Here is a 22,903-nt window from a genome sequence, read left to right as displayed (position 1 = left end):
GAGATGACAAACTGAAAATCAGAGACATTGAATGAGCCCAAGTTCACCTAGCAGTAAGTAGGGGAGCCAGGAGTTGAATCTGGGCACTTCTGCTTTCCAAGCTCATGTTCTATCAAATCACACGTTGATAATTTAATTTCACTTTTATAAATCTGATATTTTAACCCAGAAACACCAACAGGCAATGAATGACAAGGAAACAAAGTATTACTTTTTTCAGGAAAATTTATAATAGTTTTTTTTTTTTACTTTGATAGTAGGAAAATTTTTCCAAAAAACAGGAAATATCAGAGGTTGTGCATGTGTGTATCTGTGTTTTAATTGCAGTATCACACTGTGCTGACACAGATATGGTGCCATTATTCTAAGAAAACATGCTGTTAGTAATGGGTTCACGGTGCTCACTTATATTAATCCTAGAGCTGTGGCTGTATTCCATATGGTCTCCTAGGGTTTGGATAATTAGGAGCATTACTAATTTAAAATGTCACCCAGTCTCTGGAATTTGCTGTCAGGCTGTCTATACTTTTAGAAATACCACTATTCACTTCTCCTCATCCTCCCTAGGAAATACTCCATCTTCACATGGTCCTGGTTTATTGCAAGAACACCCATGACTGCTGTCTAGAGAGAGGAGGCTGTAGTTGGAGAGTGCAATCCATGGCCCCCTAAAAAGATGCACCACATCCAGAAGAACCTTTCCAGAGCCTTCTTCAATTAAAAATATAATAGGACTTCCCTAGTGGCGCAGTGGTTAAGAATCCACCTGCCAATGCAGGGGACATGAGTTCGAGCCCTGGTCCGGGAGGATCCCACATTCCGCAGAGCGCCTGAGCCCGTGTGCCACAACTATTGAGCCCGTGCTCTAGCGCTTGCGAGCCACAACTGCTGAGCCCGTGTGCCACAACCACAGAAGCCCACACACCTAGAGGCCGTGCTCCAGAACAAGAGAAGCCCCCACAATGAGAAGTCTCCACTCGCCGCAACTGGAGAAAGCCCGTGCAGAGCAATGAAGACCCAACGCAGCCATAAATAAATAAATTAATTAATTAAAAAATATAATACTTTAGATACTATGCTCAGTCCAAAATATGGATACAAAATTAAGATACAATAGAAATTGCTTGCTCTGGTGACAGGTGTCCTAGAAATGTGTGAAGGGAACACTTTGTCTCTTTCATTAGGGTGTCATGAAGCACATGTTCGAGCAGTGTTTTTCAGTTCTCTTGATCCTGCAGACTAAAAACCAAAGAAACATTTTACCACTGGGAGAGAGACAGCAGACAGAGGAGGGAATGGGGAGAGAGAGAAAAATTCAGAGATGGGAGGGAGCTTTTTGCCAAATTAGGCCTTTTGGTAGGAAGATGCATTGACAGGCACAGACCCTACCTAGAGAAGAGGTGAAAAATCATAAACTGTTGTCCAAATACCTTATTTCAATAACTAATTTCAAGCCAAAACAACCTTATTCATTTGGCTATTTCAAAACAGAGCCCTTGAAAGAGAATCTGATCTTTTGCTAGCATTATCCAGATAATGCCATCTGTTTCCCGCTTGTGTGTATATTTAAAAAGTTAACAAGTGAATTTTCAGTCTGGGGCTTGTAGGAGAGGGAGAGGAGAGGGAGGGACATTCTGCCCCATGTACGTAAGCCATGCAACGTTGGAAACAAATCTGAGGAAGTCTGAGAATTCATTCTCTGGTGAAAAACAAACAAGTCCAAGCAAGTATTTAGGCTCTAATGGAAATACACTCCTTCAGCCCTTTCCAGCTGGGGTTTCCCAGACTAGGTGAAGACAGGACATTAATGCAGATAATTCTGTTACACTGTCGTCTTACGTGGCACCTCAGGAAGCCTTGGAGCTGCCTCTAATCACGTCGTTTTCTTGTCCTCACAGAAGATTATATTGAGCCCATTTTTTTATTCTACCATTGGTAGGCCATCACAGAACCGGGTATGTTTGAGGACCCTGGCAGACATTAAGTTATACTTTCTTATCCTAGGGAAAAGTATCTCACCTCAGACAGAGGCAAAAGAGAGTAATAAAATCCCCTTCCATGTGGAAAGCAGTTTCCAAAGGACGTTCCCCAGACACTATCTGACCCTCATTCCCCCCTGGGATGGAGAGTACATAGTTATGTCCCCGCTGTACTGAGAAGGAAACAGGCTTGGAGAGACTGTTTCCAGCCTAAGGTAACACTACTGGTAAAGGGCAGAGCCGGATGAGAACCCAGTGCTCAGCTGTCTGTAGCACCATGGACATCTTTCTGTGCAGCAAAAGATGGGAGGAAAGGGTGGGCTGTGAAGAGATGTAAATCTGACCATACCACACTCCAAACACTCCCGATGGCTCCATGCTACTGGACTCTGGTTGCGATCACCCAAGAGAAAAGACAACAGGAAGTCAGAGGGAGTGAGGACAGCGAGGTCAGAAGACTTATGCTCCTGGCTTCCTCCCTCCCGGGTCTCCTTGGATTGGCTGTGTCCCCTCTACCAAAAGCCACAGCTCTTGCTGGGCTTCCATCTCTTACAGCTATGACTATACTCTCAGGTTTCCAGTAACCTCCCCTTCCCCCTCCCCCTTTAGGCCAAGGGGTGATAACAGGTCCCCACTCTTGGTAGTGCCAGGGTGCTTCACTGCACCATGTTGGTTCCCTTTACTCTGCCCATGTCATTGTAAATGGTCCTGTTATTTAACTCTTCGAAAACACCTTGTCGGGTGTGCCTTGACTCTCCTGCAGGAACCCTGGCTGATACACCAACTCATCCTTCAGATCTCAAATAGCTCTCCCTCAGGGAAGACTTCCTTAGCCTTTGCTCCCTTCCCAGGCTAAGTAAACTCCTCCAGCTCTATGCTTTCTTATCATCACCTACTCAAACCCTTCCTTCATAACATTCATCACAGTTATAATTTTTCATTCAAAGAGGGATTATTTGATTAATTTCTGCTCCCTCCCCTGGACTGTAAGCTTCATTAAACGAGAGACCTCTATCTGCTTCCTGGTCACTACTGAATCCCTGATATAGCATGGGGTCTGGCACAGAGTAAAAACACTCACTAAATCTTTGTTAAACAAACTGAATAATAAAAATGTGTCTCACTAGCACAGATAGAGAACAGATTCATGATCCAAAAGATACAGCGCGGGCTTCCCTGGTGGCGCAGTGGTTGAGAGTCTGCCTGCCGATGCAGGGGACGCAGGTTCGTGCCCCGGTCCGGGAGGATCCCACATGCCGCGGAGCGGCCGGGCCTGTGAGCCATGGCCGCTGAGCCTGCGCGTCCGGAGCCTGTGCTCCGCAATGGGAGAGGCCACAACAGTGAGAGGCCCGCGTACCACACACACACACAAAAAGATACAGCGCGAATCTGTTACCTCCCTAAGAAAGTACCTTCTACCAGCATAACACATCCTCTTCAATCTTGTGATCTGAAGCATCCTTCAAAGGAAGACTTTCTTTGGACATTGCCATATTGTCATTACATTACAATCCAGTTAGCTCTGGTATACAATGTTCCTCTAGAGAGAGAATTCATCCTCAGCTTCCCCTGGATAAAGGGGAACTATAAAATGGCAGTAACTATAGGGCTTCCCTGGTGGCGCAGTGGTTGAGAGTCCGCCTGCCGATGCAGGAGACACGGGTTCGTGCCCTGGTCCGGGAAGATCCCACATGCCGCGGAGCGACTGAGCCCGTGAGCCATGGCCGCTGAGCCTGCGCGTCCGGAGCCTGTGCTCCGCAACGGGAGAGGCCACAACAGTGAGAGGCCCGCATACCGCAAAAAAAAAAAAAAAAAAAAAAAAAAAAAAAAAAAAAAAAAAAAAAAAAAAAAATGGCAGTAACTATAAAAATGGCTTATTTGGGGCTTATATGGGGCAGCACCAGAAAATGGTATGAAATTCTTGTCAGGACTAATGGGGAAAAGTTAACAATTGGTCCATGTAACACAGTGGCCAAAAGTTCTGTGAATTTTTTTGTAAATAAAGTTTTTAAAATATTAAAAATATAGGGTCATTTTGCTTGTACAGATGATTTTAATTACATGCTCTTACAGTTTCCTAGGCAAAGAAATCCTGCAAAATGTTTGAACAGGTCTAAAAATCCCCAAGAGGGTTCAAAGCTATTTGTTTGGATTCACTAGGTTAAAATTAACAAAGAACATCCAGGTCCTTAAGAAAATATGAAACAAAACTACCCTTGAATAATAAAGTAAAAATAAATATGTACCATTATTTTTATACTTATTATGTACTATGCTTGCTTAGTACTTTTACCTTATTTACTTGTGATGACATCTAATGTGGGTACCATTATTGTCTCCATGTTGCAGATAAAGAGACTGAGAATCAGATAGAGTTGAAGTCATACACTTCATACATGGCAGAGATGAGATAAAAACAAACGTACCTAGTTGAAACCCTATGCTCTTAGCCCCTCCCTTCATTCTCAATTCTATTTTCTGTGTTTTTCAGGCTACAGTAATATTTGTCCCATTTAGTCTTCTTTTCACCCTAGTAGTTTTATAATTGTCTTCCAATACTGAGGTCCTGATTATCCCACAGTCAATTCTTCCAGTTATGCCAATTATTATTTATTCATTCTTTATTTGCTTGAGCATATCAATGGCTGCTCTGAATTGCAATACCCCAACTGTCATTTTTGTATGCCTTATAGTCCGAAATTGTGTCCTACCCACCTGGCACTTCCACAGCCATTGCTGCTTCTTCCAGCCAGTATTTTATTACATCTGTAGATACCTCCACTGAACCACCCCAAGTTACAAGTACCCCAAGCTCTTGCACTGTCACATGCTTTATCATCATAGTTACCTGCCATGGGCTCCCTACCCCATAGACTGCGCCCAACTATTCCAACATCCAAATTGTTGACCAACAGGGTGACTGAACAGCTTCCAAGCAGAAACAGAATGAGGGAACTACACGGCCTTTTGCAGACCATCACATCTCTTACTGCAGCTTTTGTCAAAGAAGGAAAATTCCGAATCACTTCAAGAGTTGCAGAAGACATCCCTTGATGGCCTTTGCAGCTTAGGCTTAAATCTTGTTCAGATAATTAGAACTTTCTCTATGGCAGAAGAATTCTGCTGTGATAGCTCCCCATAAGACAGAACTCTGCATCTGCTGTGCACTGAAACTTGCTTTCAACAAAAGGGTTGCCTGTATTTAAATAATGAATAAACAATACTTATGAGCACCCTTGTTTCATTCCACCTGGTCTTCTGGCAGAGGATAGACAAACCCTTCACCAATCTTTTCACCACCCTTTCACCAGTTCTCCAACTATATTTCTCTATTATTACAGAAAATACAAAGATGTTGATCACTCCTACTTTCTCTCTCCATGATTAACCCCCTTTATATGCTGCCAATAGACTCAGACTAGCTCACTCAGCTCTAAACCCTCAGGCACTCAATCATTCATCAGACATCCAAAGTGCCTTCTATTACCCATTGTGCCAAATACTGCTAGATGCTGGGAATGCAAAGATGAAAATAACATGACTGTCTAGTAGGGAGAAGCATAATGATGTGTTACAGTGGCAGTGATAATATTATACAATGGACCCAGTGAAACTATGAAGGAGGATTCGTCTACTCTACCAAGGATTCTGGAAAGACTTCACTGAGATGACCCGAGGAGTGAAAATCAAGAGGTAAGTCAATGTGTGCCATCTGAATGGAGGGAGTGGCAGGAGCTCCAGACTGAGAGCAGTCTGAACAAAGCCACCCAAGAATGATAGAGCCAGTCATGTCTGGGAGGCAGCAAGTTTTCTCAGGAGCATGATGTGCGTGTTAGAGGTACAAGTGGGGGCATGGTTGGGAAATTAACATGGCAAGAGCAAAAGATGATGCTTGATTGTAGACGGTCTTGTATATGACACTAAGAGCTTGGACTTAATCCTTAAGCAAAGAAGGATCATAAAACAGTTTTCGGTGGAAGAATTATTTCATAGTTGTATTTCAGCAGCATCACAGTGGTGGCGTGGATTGGAGGGTACAAGGATCAGAGGTTGCAATGCAGACACTGGTGGTTCCTAATTAACATCAGTCCCTTCTTACTTCCTATCAGAACCTCACTTTATTGAGTATTTATCCTCCTCTGTGTGGTTAACCATCCCCAGTACCAGGGAGGGGATCCTGATTGGTCCATGGCAATCATAAGTGGTTCCATTTCTCTTGCCAGTGATCATTACAATTGCGTGTGTGATAAAATATTGTTAATGAGACCTGAGGGAGCTACTGGAAAGGTTTTCTCCCTTCTAAGACAGACGTTAAGAAAGATGCTTCTTCTTTCTTGGACATGGTTAACTTGAAATGTGATGCTCAGAGAAATTAGATTAAAACACCTCTGAATCACACTACCTCCAACATTTTAGCCAATTTAAGGAGGGATTTCCTCCTACTGGAGGCCAAAGCTATCTTAACTGGGACAAGTAGGTAAACTAATTGGAAAACATTTGCAATCCTCCAGGAAAGATACAGTAACAATGAGAACAAAGAATCAGCTGTGGGACAAAGGGGAAGAGAAGGAGTTGCAAAAATGCTGGATTAATAGAAGCTAAAGAATTTGGAAACTGGAAAGGAAAAGAAAACGTCTAGCCTGACTCCCAGGTTCCTGGCTTGGGGGATGTTTATAACACCTTCAGTTTTTGTAGCACGCCAGAATGGAACGCTCGCCTTGCTGGCCAGCCAGAGTGGCCCTAGGAATTGCTTGTACTGGTCTTTGAAACATGGAGCTGAGTTTCACTGCTGCTGCTACAGCTGAAGGAGCTTGCTGTGGAGGCTTCTCCTGTTCCCTCACATTGCTCACGGGTACAATAAAACAGTGCCCACCTCACTCACGCTGCATGCACTTTGTCCCTTGCCTCCTACCCCAGTGCCCTTGTTGCAGCTGAGGCATGGGGCAGGCACGACAGTACCCACTTGGCACGCATGCATGTGCACCATGAGGAGCAGGGAGTTAACACCCTGCGGGGGCGTGCTCCACCAGTGGGAGATGGCAGCTAGTGGAGAAATCATTCTCCTTTTCTCTCCCGATGGACTGTTTGAAGACAGAGGGGCTTCATATGACCTCCCTGAGGATGTCCGGTGACACTGAGTGACCGTCTCTCATCAAGCTGTTGCAAGCTCAGTAACACCCTCCCTCCTACCTGCTCTGCCCCGCTCCTGCCCCACTGAGATTGCCCTCCCTAAGAAAATACAACCACCTAAGCCTTTGCTGCATGATCTGTGATTGAGGGGACTGAGGCTAAGAAAATGGTGCAACTTAAACAAAATTCAACATGTTTAGTGACATTTTTCTGTGATTCTGTCTTTTCCGGGTTTCTGAAATTCTAAATTCTAAACCTAAGCCATCACTCTGGAGTTGAGTGACTGTGTCAATACCCCAGATTTAGAAGATACAGGCACAAGCTCTTAAGTTCATCAATGCCCAATTCCTGGTTCAGTGCTAGAAAAGACCAGGTTCTAGGACAGCAATTTAACTCCTTTTTAGTGACTTTATCCTATTTATCCACTTACATTTTTATCCTGGAAAGCAGATATTAAAACAAAGACATCTACTTTAGAAGTTACTGTTGCATAGAGTCTTCTATATAAGCCTTTAACAAAGTCAGTTGTTGCTCCAAACTGGCCCTTCATGGCACTGTCTTAGAGGGAATGGGAAAGGTTTAGAAATTCAACCCTAGGATGTTTCTGAAATGCCTTGACTCTAGTGGGAAGGGAATCCGCCAGGCAGAAGTTAACAGTAAGATAGCCAGTAAAACCACAGCAGTGAAATATTGATTTTTTTCCAAACCTCTTTTTTTTCCTAGTTCCCTCCCATGCAGAGCTGAGGCACTGAGAATTTCACCTTAGCAATCTGTCCCTTCTTTAATGATTTTACAAGAGTGGCATCTGGTATGATAGTCATTAGTGCCACTTACCAGATATTTCTGGTTCTCCTTATGGGCACATGGTAGAATTGTATCCCTTGCTCTTTGGGAATTAGGAGTGACCACGTGACTTGCTTTGGACCACGTAACGTGGTCAGAAGTTAACATGGGTCACTTTCAGGTGGAAGATTTAAGAACCAGGCGTGTGCTTTGTCACACTCCGCGACTCTCTGCAACAGGAACTAGTCATGCTTCACATGGAGGCTGCCTCCTCAGCCTGGGTCCTGGAGTGAGAATGAGACAAAATACAGCCCTTAGCTAACCTATAATGGATTAGATGAGCACGATATAAAGCTCTATTGGTTTAAACCACTGAGGTCTGGGGGTTGACTGTTACAGTAGCATAACCTAGTTTACCCTAATAAGCCCAGTTAAGTGCCAGTGATTTCTGATTCAAATTTCCCAGTATGTCCACAGAATTCTGATGCTGTGCTAAGACTTCGGTATAGCAGTTCACTAAATTCTTATAGCCACCATGTGTTAAGTGTGCTTATCCCATTTTTAAATTAACCCCCAAAACACTAAGGTCACATGTCAGCATCTTGAAAGGTACAGAGACAGGCTTGGAGCACAGATATCTTACCTAGAAAATCCACCTACTTCATTAAAGCCCCTAGCTCCCTCTTTCCCAAGTGCCCTGGAAGACAGTCTGTGATCGTTATTTATTCAGTTCTTGGCTCTCCTTGAAAGCTGCACTTTGCTTTCATACCAAATGAAAGCATTTTCCTCTGCTGATTCTGGCATCTTTCTCCAGTACTCTTACAGGAGCAGATTTTATACAAGCTCAGGAGAATCCTGGCACAGACACGCCATCTGCTTTACTCACATTCAGGAAATCTATGTGGACACCCCCTTAGAGCTTAAGGGGCCAAAGAGATCAGCTAAGACCAAGATCCATTTTCTACCTCTTTCTCCTCACCTGTATTGCAGAGAATTTATCCCAGGGATGAGTTTTTGTGATATATGACCTAATGTGAACTTTGGCCTGTGTACTAAGTCGAATAGTGTCCTCCAAAATTCATGTCTACCCAGAATCTATGAATGTGACCTTATTGGGAAATAGGGTTTTTACAGATATAGCAAATTAAGATAATGTCATACTGGATTAGGGTGAGCCCTAAATCCAGTGTGACTGGAGTCATTACAAGGAGAGAAAAATTTACATAGAGACACAGACACATGGGGAGAATGCCATGTGACAAAGAAGAGATTGGAGTGGTACATCGACAAGTCAAGGAACACCAAGGACTGCCAGCAACCTCAAGAAGCTAGAAGGAGGCAAGGAAGGATCTGCCCTGGAGCCCTCAGAGGGAGCACTGGCATGCCGACACCCTGATCTTGGACTTCTGACCTCTGGAACTGTGAGAGAATAAAATTCTGCTATTCTAAGCTACCTAGTTTGTGGTAATTTGTTATGAAAGCCCTAGGAAACTAAAATAGCCTCCAAAGTGCAAGCCATAGGGAAACACACACACACACACACACACACACAACACACACACACACACACACACACACACACACACACAGGCAGAAATATATAGATGTATCAGAGATCATTTTTCACTATCACATCCCGCCCCATACACGTTCCAAAAATCACATAGATAAAATAAAATATCAGTTTGATTATCAACCTAGAACATATAGAGAATGGCTTTATGTTGCTTCCAAAATCACTGTGCAGTCCCGGCAGATGTGAGTTTGCATATAGCTCTACCACTTAGTAGTCATGTACCTCAAAGCAAGTTAGTTAAACTTATGTATCCCTGGTCCCTTTATCTATACCATCAGGCTAATAATATATCTTGAATTTTTTTGTGGTGTGGCAGGAGTTTACCATTCTTCTGTGCCTCTCGGCATCTGAACCCCCTTCCTATGCTTGGAGAATGTCCCACTTCTGGGGCAGCACCAGCCTCCCACTTGGGAAGTTACAGGTGATTGTTGCTCTTTTCCAGCATCCCTGAAGCTAAAGCACAGGCATGACCGGGGCTCTCCTGATAAGATGCACTTTGCACTGTAAAGCTGACAGTGTGCAGACGAAGGACAGCACAGAATCCACTCAGGTGCAGTCATGGCCACCTCCCGGTTCCAGCAGCACAACAGAGAAAGGTTCTAAGGACAACACTCCATGGTAGCAGCAGGTGAAGCCTATGCAGGTTGCAGTGCCCACGTCTGGCCGCATGGATGTCTCCCAGAGATCAATTCTGCAGCATGACTTTGGAAATTATTTTTCGCCTTGTAGCCTCCACGCCTAGCTCTCTGATGATCCTATATCCTTTTTGGAAATTCTTTTTTCTTTTTTTCTTAAATTAGCAGAGTTGGTTTCTGATGCTGGCAGCTAAGAACCCTGACTAACATGCAAGGATTAAAATGAGATAAGATATGCAAAGCACCTAGCAGGAGTCATGAGTTACTTCCTTTCTTCCCACTTTCCTCCACAATTCTAAATGAGGATGCTGCTGTCAATGGTTAACAGCACTCAGAGGCAAGATGTGGAGGATTCGAAGAACGGATAAAGAAACTGTGGCACACACACACAATGGAATACCGTGCTGCCTTAAGAAAAAGGAGATCTTGCCATATGTGACAGACAACATGGGTGAACCTGGGGGACATCATTCCAAGTGAAATAAGCCAGACACAGAGGGACAAATACTGCATGATTTCACTTATATGAAGTATCTAAAAGAGTTCAACTCTTAGAAGCAGAGAGTAGATTGGTGGTCGCCAGGGGCTGGAGAGAGAGGGAAACAAGAAAGTATCAGTCAAAGGGTACAAAGTTTCAGTCATGCAAGATGAATAATTCTTGAACTTCCCTGGTGGCGCAGTGGTTAAGAATCCGCTTGCCAATGCAGGGAACATGGGTTCAAGCCCTGGTCCGGCAAGATCCCACATGCCGCGGAGCAACTAAGCCCGTGTGCCACAACTACTGAGCCTGCGCTCTAGAGCCTGTGAGCCATAACTACTGAGCCTACGTGCCACAACTACTGAAGCCCATGCTCCTAGAGCCTATGCTCTGCAACAAGAGAAGCCACCAAAATGAGAAGCCCGCACTCCACAACGAAGAGTAGGCCCCGCTCGCTGCAACCAGAGAAAGCCCACACGCAGCAACGAAGACCCAACGCAGCCAAAAATAAATAAATTTATTTTTTAAAAAGATGAATAATTCTTACTTCCTAGACATCCATTTCACAGCTTAGTGCCTACAGTCAACAATACTGTATTTATTACTTAAAAATTTGCTAAGAGAGTGGATCTTATGTTAAGTGTTCTTATCACAAAAATAATAGTTATTATAAATAAAGAGGACAGGAGGAAATTTTTGGAAGTGATGGATATGGTTATGGCCTAGATCGTGATGATAGTTTCATGGGTGTATACTTATTCCTAACCTCATCAAGTTGTATACATTAAATATGTACAGCTTTTTGTATGTGCTTCATACCTGAGGTTACAATTTTTTTCAGAAAGCAAGACCTGTTTTACATGCCAGCACGACTATCTGGCAGGCCTGTGCTGCAGCCTTTATTCCATCGGTGATTAAGGTTGGACCTCATTAGTGTGCCAGGTTAACCAAATAAAGTAGTAGCAGTGTTTTAAAGTCAGACAATTTCAGAGCAGGATCAGAGATGGACTCAAGGACATTCGACCAAACTGATGGTAAGTCCACACCGAAGAAAACTCAAACTGCAAGAGCCAGAAGCTCAGGCTCTGCAAATCTGACTATCAGCTGACAATCTGAACAGGTTGCTTTGCATGTTTGTTGTAGTTATTTATGTTTTCTTTTAAGCCTTCAAATCCCTGAATCCCTTCTGCCTAAGCCAACCTCAGTTTCAGATGCACTAAGCAGCTGTTGCAACTGGGAATTCTCTCCTTTAGTGAAAATGCTGATTTAAAAAACATAATAAGCTCCCGCTCCTGCTCACTCTCTCACAAGTTTCCAGCAACTGGTGCCCTGACAAATGAAGTGTCAAAACATTTCCAAATTAAAACCCCACGGCTCACACAACCTCGCACCCTCAGCAGGATGGACTTTCCCTGCTTGTTCCAAGTGCACACTCAAAAGAAACTAAAAATAGCCATATGGCAATTAACAGAAACTCTGAGGAGGGGGAGGGGGTGGGTTCCAGCAGCGTCAGTTTCCTGGATAGATTCCAAATGGGGTTCTCAGCCAGCAGTGCTCTGGCCAAGAAAGGATTTTCATTAAAACTGCATGGAGGAGGCAGAATGAAGAAATCAAGATTTGAAAGATTTAAAATTATTGCAGTGGTAGAAACTATAGCACCATCCCCAAGACCATCAATAATAATAATATGTGCTATTATGGACTGAGTTCATATTTTAGGCCATGTACTAAGCACTTCCTATGCATTGTATCATCTTGATCCTGCAAGGACTCTAGGAGGTAGCTGCTACGCTCACGGATAAGGAAATTGAAGCCCAGAGAGTTTAGATAACCTGTTCAAGACCTCAAGGCACACAGGATAAAGGTCTACTGCACACACACAGCAGGTGGCCAACCTGGAGTTTGAACTCAGCTCTCTGGCTCCAGGACTCATGCACATAACCACTGTGCAATGCTGCCTCATACCTGCATGGGGATGTTTAAGTAACCACAATGTTTTCACTCCATCCTTAAGCCCAGAGAAACAAAAGTCTCTCTTGGCAATTTCAACCAACCTCCCCATGGCAGTGCCTTTCAGAGGTTATGTGCATGGGCTCTAAAGTAAGGTTAACTGGGTTCAAATTCTGGCTTTCTCATTTATCAGTTGTATAAAATCAGGTAAATTATCAACATTCCCAGGTCTCAGTTCTCTCATCTCTAAAATGGCAAAAATATTAGTCTTTATCTAATAAAGTTGTAATGAAGATCAAAGGAAACTGCTACTGACTGAATTTTTGTGCCCCCCCAAATCCACATGTTGAAACTCCAATCCCCAATGTGATGGTATTTGAATATGTGGCCTGTGGGAGGTAATTAGGTCACAAGGGTGGAGCCCTCATGATGGGATTAGTGTCCTTATAAGAAGAAACAGAGGAGAGCTTGCTTCCTCTCCCTCTCAGCCATGTGAGGATACAACAAGAAGGCTGCCGTCTACAAGCCAGGAAATGAACCTTCACCAGACACCAGCTCTACAGGCACATTGATCTTGGACTATGAGAAATCAGTGTTTGTTGTTTAAGACACACAGTCTATGGTATTTTTGTTATAGCAGCCTTAACTGAGACAGAAACTGTATGGAAAACTCTCAGCATGGTGCTTGCAGATACTTGAGTTGCTCAATAAATAATAGCTATTGGTATTGATCATTATTCTAAACCCATGCCCTTTTAGGTAATCAATTTCAATGAGAAAGAACACAAGAGCTTAGTAAAAAGGTAGCATCCTCCATGGACTGAGGGGTCATTCGAGGAGGGTCTTCTGTATGATGAAGCAAACAGAAAAGGATTTTTAAACATTTTGAAAAAAAAAAAAAAAATTTTGGATTTGTGGTGGATTTGATAGAATTGGAGTTAGTGTGACCCAACTATCCTAGTCTGTCTAGGACTGAGGGGATTTCTGGGACATTAAAACTGGGACAATTTGTTCCTTCAGTTTCCAGTGGGGAGGAGATACTTACTCCCAGGAGTGGGCAGTACTAGAAGCAAAAGAGGTCATCTCCCCTTCCTCTTTTTATCTCCTAATAGGAGTGACTTATCTGACTGGTGATGCTGGAAAATGGTTTGAGCTTGCATAGTGCTGGTACTTGGAAGGGGTCAGCCTGCCAATCCTCTACCCAAGCATGTGCTCGAGTCGCCCAGGTGGAGGCTTGCCGGGCAGGCTCTGGACTTGTCTGGGGAGACCACATGTTCATCATACAAGTGAGAGGAAAAGTTCAGTTTGAGGGGGAAAAAAGAGGTAGGAAGCCTTATGTGGATACAGGCGCAAGCCTCACTCCGCAAATAGCATTACCAAAAATAAAGCTGATATTGTGATTTCTACCTGACATCTGTGTCTATTTCTAAACTGGTTCAGAACTCAGAGGGGGAAAGGGATATAATTAATTATCAGTCATGTGATTAATTATCACCTTCATAAACCCCAACAGATGGATGCCTATTTTATTTCATTGGCAGAAAAACCCATTTCAGGCTGGCAGGAAAAAGGTATTTTGTAGAATCAAATGAGTTTAGAGGTGGGAGTGACCTTAGAGATGATCTGGTCCAATATCTTTATTTTTACAGATGAATGACAAAATCTATATGAAACTCTGTGAAAAACTGATCAAATGCAAGTAATTTGGGGTAGTGGTCTTTAGAAGCTATAACCAGAATTAAAAACAGATTATACATAATATAGAAAATAGAAACTAGATTATAGATTAAAACTAAGCAATTTCGGGACTTCCTTGGCAGCCCAGTTGTTGAGACTTGGCCTTCCAATGTAGGGGGCGTGGGTTCGATCCCTCGGGGAGCTAAGATCCCACATGCCTTGAGGCCAAAACACCAAAACATTAAAAAAAAGAAGAAGAAGAAGAAGCAGTACTGTAACAAATTCAATAAAGACTTTTAAAAATTGGTCCACATCAAAAAAAAATCTTAAAAAAAAATAACAACCAAGCAATTTCAGAAGGAGAGAAATTTCCCCAAATAAAAGTATTACAATCAACAGTTGAGAGTTGAATTATTTTAATTGATGAGAAACCTGTAAGACTTAGGTCAGTAAGACTGCTTATCCACAACCTTGAACGCCAGGTAAGGTGTCAAAAGAAACAAGCTTTTCTCCTCCATCCTCACCTTGCCTACCTACCATAACCTGGTCCTCCTCATTAGGAATGCTTATTACTTCCTCACTGTTCACCAGGAATGTCCCACTGGCAAAGCAAGGGTCCTGGTACCTCAAGACATATGAGACCCTTTGGTCAAGCATGGCCATTTCTGGTCTTATCTTTTTCTCTTACCATCACCCTCATCCACCAGAGTACCTACATTTGACTTTTTGAAAATGTCCAGGGTAAGCAGACAAAGCCCACTTTACCCCGACTCCCCCACTCTGCATACAGCTATAAAACCTGGACGGAATGCATGGAGCAGCTACTTGAAGCCTCTGAGAAGTCAATAGTAGCAGGGAGATTGGGAAAGAGGATCAGAACTTGAAATACTACTGATCCACGCCCCCTTACCCTCACCTGTGGCCTGAACTCAACACACCAGAAATGGACACCAGGGTGCAGGCAAGAGAGCTGTGGGAGGTCCCTCAAACTATACATGCATGGACCTGATCATTAGCACATCAAAACTCTGAGAACTCTGCCTAGGTGCCAGACTGACCATCCAGTGACATGCACATGGAACAGAGCCCAGGTGCACTGCTAAGGCTTTGAAAAGTGAAATGACACGGGAACCAGAGCTTGGAAAATCAACTAGTGGCATGGAACACGCAGTCCGAACCTAACCAGGTTGAATGCATCCTAAATCAGAAATATTAACTCTCTCCATAGTCTTTAAACAAGACCCAGAGTCTCATAATATTCAAAATGTATGGAAAACAATCTAAAATTCCTTGGCATAGGAAGACTCAGGAAAATATCAATTCCCTGGGAATAATCAACTGAAGCAAACACAGCAGTGACACAGATGTTACAATTATCTGGCAAAAACTTTCAAGTAGCTATTATAATAAAACTCCAAGCAGCAATCATGAACACTACTGAAATCAAGGGAAAAATAAATAGTCTCAGTCAAGAAATATATGACATAAAGAAGAGCCAAATGGAAATTCTGGAATTGAAAAAATATAACCAAAATTAAAAATTCTCTGATGGGCTCTATAGAAGAATGGACATGACAGCAGAAAGCAACCCATGAGTAAATCAACTTTTAGCTGGGGGCCTATTTATCACTATTTTTTTGTGTCTTCTCTCTACTGTAATTAACTATTTCAGCATCAGAAATCACAATACAATTTAGTGGCTTGAACGAGAACCAATGTATTATTTCTCCCAACTCTATGGGAGGGTTGGGCAGTTTCTCTGTTGATCTTGCCTAGACTCATTCATGTTCCTGCATTCAGCTGGAGGGCTGGTTGGACAGGAAGGTCCAGGCTGGCCTCAGTTATTGGTCTGGCAGTTGGTGCTGGCTATTGACTGGACTGCCTCACTCCTCCTCCAAGTGACCTCCCAACCTCCAGCAGGCTAAGACATGGCTTCTTCACAGTATGGTGGTCTCAGGGTTCCACCAGGGTGAGCCCAGAAGCCACAAGGCTCATGAAGGCCTAGGCTCTGAAACTCACACAATGTCACCTCTGTCATATTCTGTTGATCAAAGTACATCCCAAGGATTGCACAGAGATAAGGGATAAACAACTAAACTATCTCTTCATGAAAGGAGCAGCTGTACAACTTTGCAAATGGGTGTGGATGCAGGGATTGGGATCCTTATTTCAATGTTCTACCACATTCCTTCTGGGGAGTTAATGCTGCAAATCTCAAAGGCCACAGGTCTACAATTACTATGGCAGTAGAAGAGACTGTGAGGCCCAGAGAAATCTAGTGTTTGCCTAAGATCACAGAGCTACTTAATGGGAAAATATGAAACTAGACCCCATGACTGCTGATTCACTGACCAGTAATCTTGTTTCTGAGATGAGCTGTATAGTATCTTGAACACCTTGGCTGCTTAACAGGTAGGAAAATAAGGGACAACACTTGTAGAGTGTTAGCAATCATTCATTCAGACCCATTTTGTGAAGGAAATAAATGCAGGCACTTGTGGAGTCCATGAAAAAAAAATGAAGTAAAGTGACACAATAAGGGCTATTCATTATGCAGCAATATAGCTCCTAACCTGTTCTGTGCACCAAAACATAGTGCATTCAGTCTCTTGAGTTCCTGGCTCTCAAAACTTAATTTCTTTACTGAGGTAAAATTCACATAACATAAAATTAACCATCAACCATTTTAAAGGGTACAATTCAGCGGGTTTTGGTACATTTACTATGTTATGCAACTATTACCTCTGTCAAGACATTTTTATCACCCCAAAAGGCAAGCCTGTACCCACTAAATAGCCACTCTCCAAGTCCCCCTCCCCCAGCCCCTGGGAACCACTAGTCTGCCTTCTCGCTAGGGATTTCTATTCTGGATGTTTCCTATAAATTGAATCATATGTGCTTTTGTAGCTGGCTTCTTTCACTGCATATGTTTTCACGGTTCATCCACATTGCAGTGTGCATCAGCATTACATTCTTTTTATGAATAATATAAATATAAACAATATTCATAATATTCTATCGAATGGATATACCACATTTTGTTTATCTACTTGTCAGTTGATGGGCATTTGTAAAGCTCCCACGTTTTGGCTACTGTGAATAGTGCTGTTACGAACATTCACGTACAAATAGTTATCTCAATACCTGCTTTTAATTCTTTCAGTTAGTTAAGTATACAGTCAGAAGTGGAATTTCTGGGTCATATGGTAATTCTATCAAAGCTGAATGTTCAATCTAGTTTTTGACAAGGCTTCTTAAAATGGTTTGAGATTAATAACCTGCTGCCAGCATTACCTTATCTCTAAAGTCAGTGTGGTTCTGGAGGATGGCTCTGTGGTAAGTGGCTGTCCTCACAAAATCTTGCATCATGTTCTGCTGCTGGGAAAGGCAGCCATAAAACTGTAAGGGAGAGAGAAGGACAGGGAGGGTAAACACGCCATGAGGCAGGACCTTCATGAGTACTTGGCTCTTACAGCCACCTGGGTCAAGGCAGGCTTGGCCTAACACACCGGAGGGCTGAGGCTCTGAGACACCCGGGATCTCTCCACACGGGCCCTATTTGTAAGGCCCACAGCTCTAAGGAGACCTCAGAACTTTGATTCTTGCTCCATACAGCGGATTCAGACCTAGATCTTGACCAGATTGGTGCCCAGGGTCCCCTCCCAAAGCAGAGGCTGAGAGAGCACAGATCAAGAATAATAGAAGTGAGAGAGAAAGGGGCCAGGGCCAAAAGAGATGGCCCTGATGAGTCCCATCAGCCTAGAGAGAAAGATGGGCCTTGGATAGAAATCCCCGGAGAGGGTGTGGTGGGGTAGAAGGCAGTGACGGTGGTGATCCTGAGGCAAGCCGGTTGGGTGATGTGGTACGTATAAATCCATGAGCATTGACAGTGAGTAATAAATATCATCATTGTAATGGTCACCATTTGGTAGAGTTTTCTATGTGCCAGGCACCATGCTAAGTGTTTCACATACATCCTCTAATGAAATTAAATCACCACAACAATCAGATGAAGTATATTCCTCAGCTGAGGAAACTGAGGCTCAGGAAGATACAGCAACTTGCCCAAGTCCTGACAACTCGCTAAGTGACAGAGACAAGATTCCAATCCAGGTGATGATGTTGCTGCTGGTCAGAGGACCACACATTAAAAACCGCTGCGCTCTCGGGACTTCCCTGGCGGTCCAGCGGTTAAGACTCCCGGCTTCCAAGGCAGGGAGCATGCATTCGATCCCTGGTCGGGGAACTAAGATCCCACATGCCGCACAGCGTGGCAGAAGAAAAAGAAAAAACCGCTGTGCTCTCTTCTCCACCCACCGCCTCGCCCAGGTGTATTCACAGGTGTGTGTCTCTCTGAAAGGACTTAGCTCCACCTGGGACCGCTCCCCTGACCTGGAAGTACTGTACGGCAGACGCCTCTTCTGTCCGCTGGCTGAACACTGAGTATTCCTTTTCCTCATGCCGGCATCTTTTCAAGGTATTTGAAAATGCGCTGAATTCTGCAAGGAGAAGAAAGCAGATCCATTTCTACACCTGGAAACCACAGCACTCACCAATGCACTCTTCACAAAATTCCAACTGAGAAACTACTAGAAGATAAAAACAGCATGTTCACCTCTGAACACACGCATGATAAGGAACGGCAAGGTGGGAATGGGTACTACTCTGAGGTGTGACGCCCTTATTTACACTTGTCAGACATATTTGCATTCAGAAATGTCAAGTTTGAGATTTAATGGAACACAGGCAGAGTCTGGGCTCACTGAATTCTCCTGGTTCGGTGCTAACAAAGCTCATAGGCTTACTCTCAGTATGTGCTCTGAGGAAGGTGATTGTTGATGATAAGAAAAATAAAATATATGTGAATACAAAATATATATGTATATAAGTGAGTGTATATATATATAATCTCATTCTATCATTATAGTGACAAGTTTTTTTTTTCATATTTAGTATTCCCTAAGTGTATAAGAGAAAAGGTAAAATAACTAGGGATATGTGTATACAAGGGAATGCTTTCTACTGTGTGAGGAAAAAAACACAGAAGTGAAGGCTCAAAGAATCTCAGAAGTGATATTACTAATAGATAACACAGCATGCACAGTGGTCAAATTCTGTGACCTCTGCCTTAGAAATGTCTCTCAAAGTCCTGCCCAGTGGTCCTCGCTGCCTGGGGTGTCCTTCCTCTCCACTGCTGGTGCTGTGACTGGGTCTCTCTCTTACAGCCCACGTGGGGTCATTAATGCTCACCCAGTATGGATTCACCATGAGCTCCAGTCCCTCACATCTGTCCGCCCCTGTGTGCGTGCCCTCCTCGCCCCCATTTCCTGCACACATAAGACCTGCACTACACCCTTACGAGCCCACTGTGCCGCTGAAGCACTTACACATTCCCAGGTCAACCTGGGCCTGGCCTGGCTTCTTGACTTTGAAAACCCTGTCTCTTCCGTTTGGATTGCCTTTTGACATGAAACTCCTATTCATTCTCCAAGATTCAGTTCAATGAGCATTTCTTCCCTGCTGTGTTCTATGACACCCACAGGCAGAATGAACTGCTGCAACACACTGGGCCTCAACACTTGGCTACAAACCAGAATCACCTAGGAAGAATTTTTTAATGTAGATGTTGGACCCTTCACCTATACTGAGTAATCCAATGCTCTGGTAGTGGGGAGAAGGCATCTCTATTTTTTTCAAAAGCCTCCAGTTAGTTTTCATGTGTAGCCAGGGACCAGAACCTGTGCTCTCTCATCTCATGCTCTCAGCTTACCATCTCATTTCATATTTTACCCAATTTATCAATTTTTAAAGTGTCCATCTCTATATATATACCAAACTCTTTCAGGGCATGGTTTGGGGGCAAGGTGTCAAGCCTTATTTATCTCTAGTCTTCAGAACATAGTGCTAACATAATAGCCACCCAGTAACAGGTTGAAAATGTGAATTCAATAAATTTGGGGAAATGATAAATGAACTTGGTGAAACTGTTTCAATTAATCTGTCAATAGATGAATGCATTAAGAAGATATTATATATATATATATGAATATCATTCAGCCACGAGAAAAATGGAAATCCTGCCACTTGCAACCTTGATGGTATTATGCTAAGTGAAATAAGCCAGAGAGAGGAAGACAAATACTATATGATATCACTTATATTTGGAAACTTTTTTTTTTTTAAGTCAAACTTACAGAAACAGACAGTAGAAAAGTGGTTGCCAAGAGCTAAGGGGTAGGGAAAATAGGGAGAGGTTGGTAAAGGGGTACAAACTTTCAACTATAAAATGAATAAGGTCTGAGGATCTAATGTATAACATGGTGACTATAGTTGTTAACATGTATTATATAATTGAAATTTTTTTTTTTTTTTTGGCTGCATTGGGTCTTCGTTGCTGTGCGCAGGCTTTCTCTAGTTGCAGCAAACAGGGGCTACTCTGTCGAGGTGTGCGGGCTTCTCACTGCATTGGCTTCTCTTGTTGCAGAGCATGAGCTCTAGGCACACAGGCTTCAGTATTTGCAGCACGCAAGCTCAGTAGTTGTGGCATGGGGGCACTAGAGTGCGCGAGCTTCAGTAGTTGTGTCACACGGGCTCAGTAGTTGTGGCTCACAGGCTCTAGAACAGAGTCAGTAGCTGTGGCACACGGGCTTCGTTGCTCCATGGCATGTGGGATATTCCCAGACCAGGGATCGAACCCCTGTCCCTTGAATTGGCAGGCAAATTCTTAACCACTGCGTCACCAGGGAAGTCCTTATATAACTGAACTTTGCTAACAGAGAACTTAAATGTTCTCAACAAAAAAAGGAATAATAAAGTAAAATAAAATACAATAAATTCTCAGACATACTGAAAAACAAAGATGATACTGGATACTATTTACCCAGCTCTAGTCTCCTAGCACCTCTCCAATTCCCTCTGAGTTCTCAGAGATTGCCAGCAGTGGTTTGTGTTACCCCTCTGTGAGTTCTTTGAGTCCTGGGCATCTCGGTTGTTTGGGCTTTCAAAGCCTATGGTAAACTCACTTGTCCAATAAATAGTCTTTTGAATATTCTCTATAGTTTCAAGTCTCTATCCTTTGGGGGAAATTTTTACATTTAATAAAGCCAAAAGTAATGGCTGCCTAATTTACTGAATAGGATGTGTGGTGAGTTGCAAAGTACCATTTTGGGTTTAAAAGCAAAATTTTGATATAAAGTAATAAGGATAGTCTGCTTATGTACCTCACCAATTGTCTTCAAAGGAAAAGGTGAAAGAGAAGCTCCAAAGAAGTTTTGTGTTACACCAGCATTCATGCAATACATAAATAGCCTTCCAAAATCGATACTTATTTGGATGTATTGGCTCTGTGTTTGCTATTTTTAAAAAATCCAATTGTATTACATTATACACACTATAATCACCACTCTGTAATCCTGGCACAGGGACCACATTTGATAAACCAAAAATCAGGGTCCCTAGTTTGACCAGTTTGGGATGTATTTATGGGATTTAGGAAATTAGAAGTCAGATGCTGGCAAGTCCAGGAATCAACATCAATTAACTCTTGACTCTTGTGAATTCCGTCACAACGGCTGCCAAGAGAATGTTCTCTTCACGAGTCACCCTTACCTTTATTTTAATGGTTAAATTAATGTGTGTAAATAAAAGAAATGTCTGTGTTTCCACCTGATGTATAAAGATAGAAAAAAATCACATTTTAAAAAGGAAAAGAAATTTAATTGTTTATTTCCCCCCTTTCCTCAGCCTCCAGAAGAAAGGACTCTGGTAGCCACTAAAGACACTGTTTTAGTCCATTTGGGTTGCTATAAACAGAGTGGCACAGACAGAGTGACTTATAAATAACAGAAATTTATTTTGATTATAAATTTATTTTGATTATAAATGAACTGTTCATTTCACTCATTTACAATCAGTAGGAGAGACTGTCTAGATGTTGGGGCAGCTCTATGATTAGGGTCTGTAACATGTAAGAACTGAATTCAATACCTTAGTTTTATATTAAGCTATCAGGATTTTCTTTTTTTTTTTTGCGGTACGCGGACCTCTCACTGCTGCGGCCTCTCCCGTTGCGGAGCACAGGCTCCGGACGCGCAGGCTCAGTGGTCATGATTCACGGGCGCAGCCACTCCGCAGCATGTGGGATCTTCCCGGACGGGGGCACGAACCCGTGTCCCCTGCATCGGCAGGCAGACTCCCAACCACTGCGCCACCAGGGAAGCCCCCTATCACGATTTTCTTGATAAAAGTTAATCCCCCTCAGCCTACTTGTATTTCTCTTAATGACTTCTGGGTCCTGAGCTGCCTGTGCAGTCTGAAGAAGGTACTGCGGTCAGAACCATGTATTGATGATAAAAGCCTCTGGTAGCAATAAAAGTTGTCCTTAAAAACTGTTCTGGAGGCTGGAAGTCTGAGATCAGGGTGCCAGCCTGGTCAGGTTCTGGTGAAGGGTTCTCTTCTGAGATGCAGACTACAGACTTGTGTCTGTGTCCTCACATGGTGGAAGGAGCAAAGGAGCTCCCTGGGGTCTCTTTTGTAAGGATGCTAATCTCATTCATGAGGGCTCCACGCTTATGATCTAATCAGTTCCCACCTATACCTGAGACTGCTATGCATTTCTCTGGAAACACACAGAATATATCTATAGAGGAAATTTCCTGAAATTCAATTTGCATTTATCTAACTTTAGGAGCAGGAA

General features: G+C 43.1%; 1 protein-coding gene across 1 annotated transcript in view; it reads right to left on the bottom strand.

Annotated features, from left to right (window-relative positions):
* Positions 1–22,903, bottom strand: part of LOC131761291 (histone-arginine methyltransferase CARM1-like) — a 261,079-nt gene that overhangs the window by 88,730 nt on the left and 149,446 nt on the right. Inside the window, exons 3-4 of the mRNA XM_059071901.2 lie at positions 18,601–18,707; positions 17,503–17,607 (exon numbers count right to left, since the gene is read on the bottom strand). Of these exons, the coding sequence (XP_058927884.1) occupies positions 17,503–17,607; positions 18,601–18,707 (212 nt within the window). The remainder of the gene's footprint in view (positions 1–17,502; positions 17,608–18,600; positions 18,708–22,903) is intronic.

This window comes from Kogia breviceps, chromosome 8, assembly GCF_026419965.1.
Source record: "Kogia breviceps isolate mKogBre1 chromosome 8, mKogBre1 haplotype 1, whole genome shotgun sequence".
NCBI classification, from domain to species: Eukaryota; Metazoa; Chordata; class Mammalia; order Artiodactyla; family Physeteridae; genus Kogia; species Kogia breviceps.
This window is presented reverse-complemented; position numbering and strand designations above follow the sequence as displayed.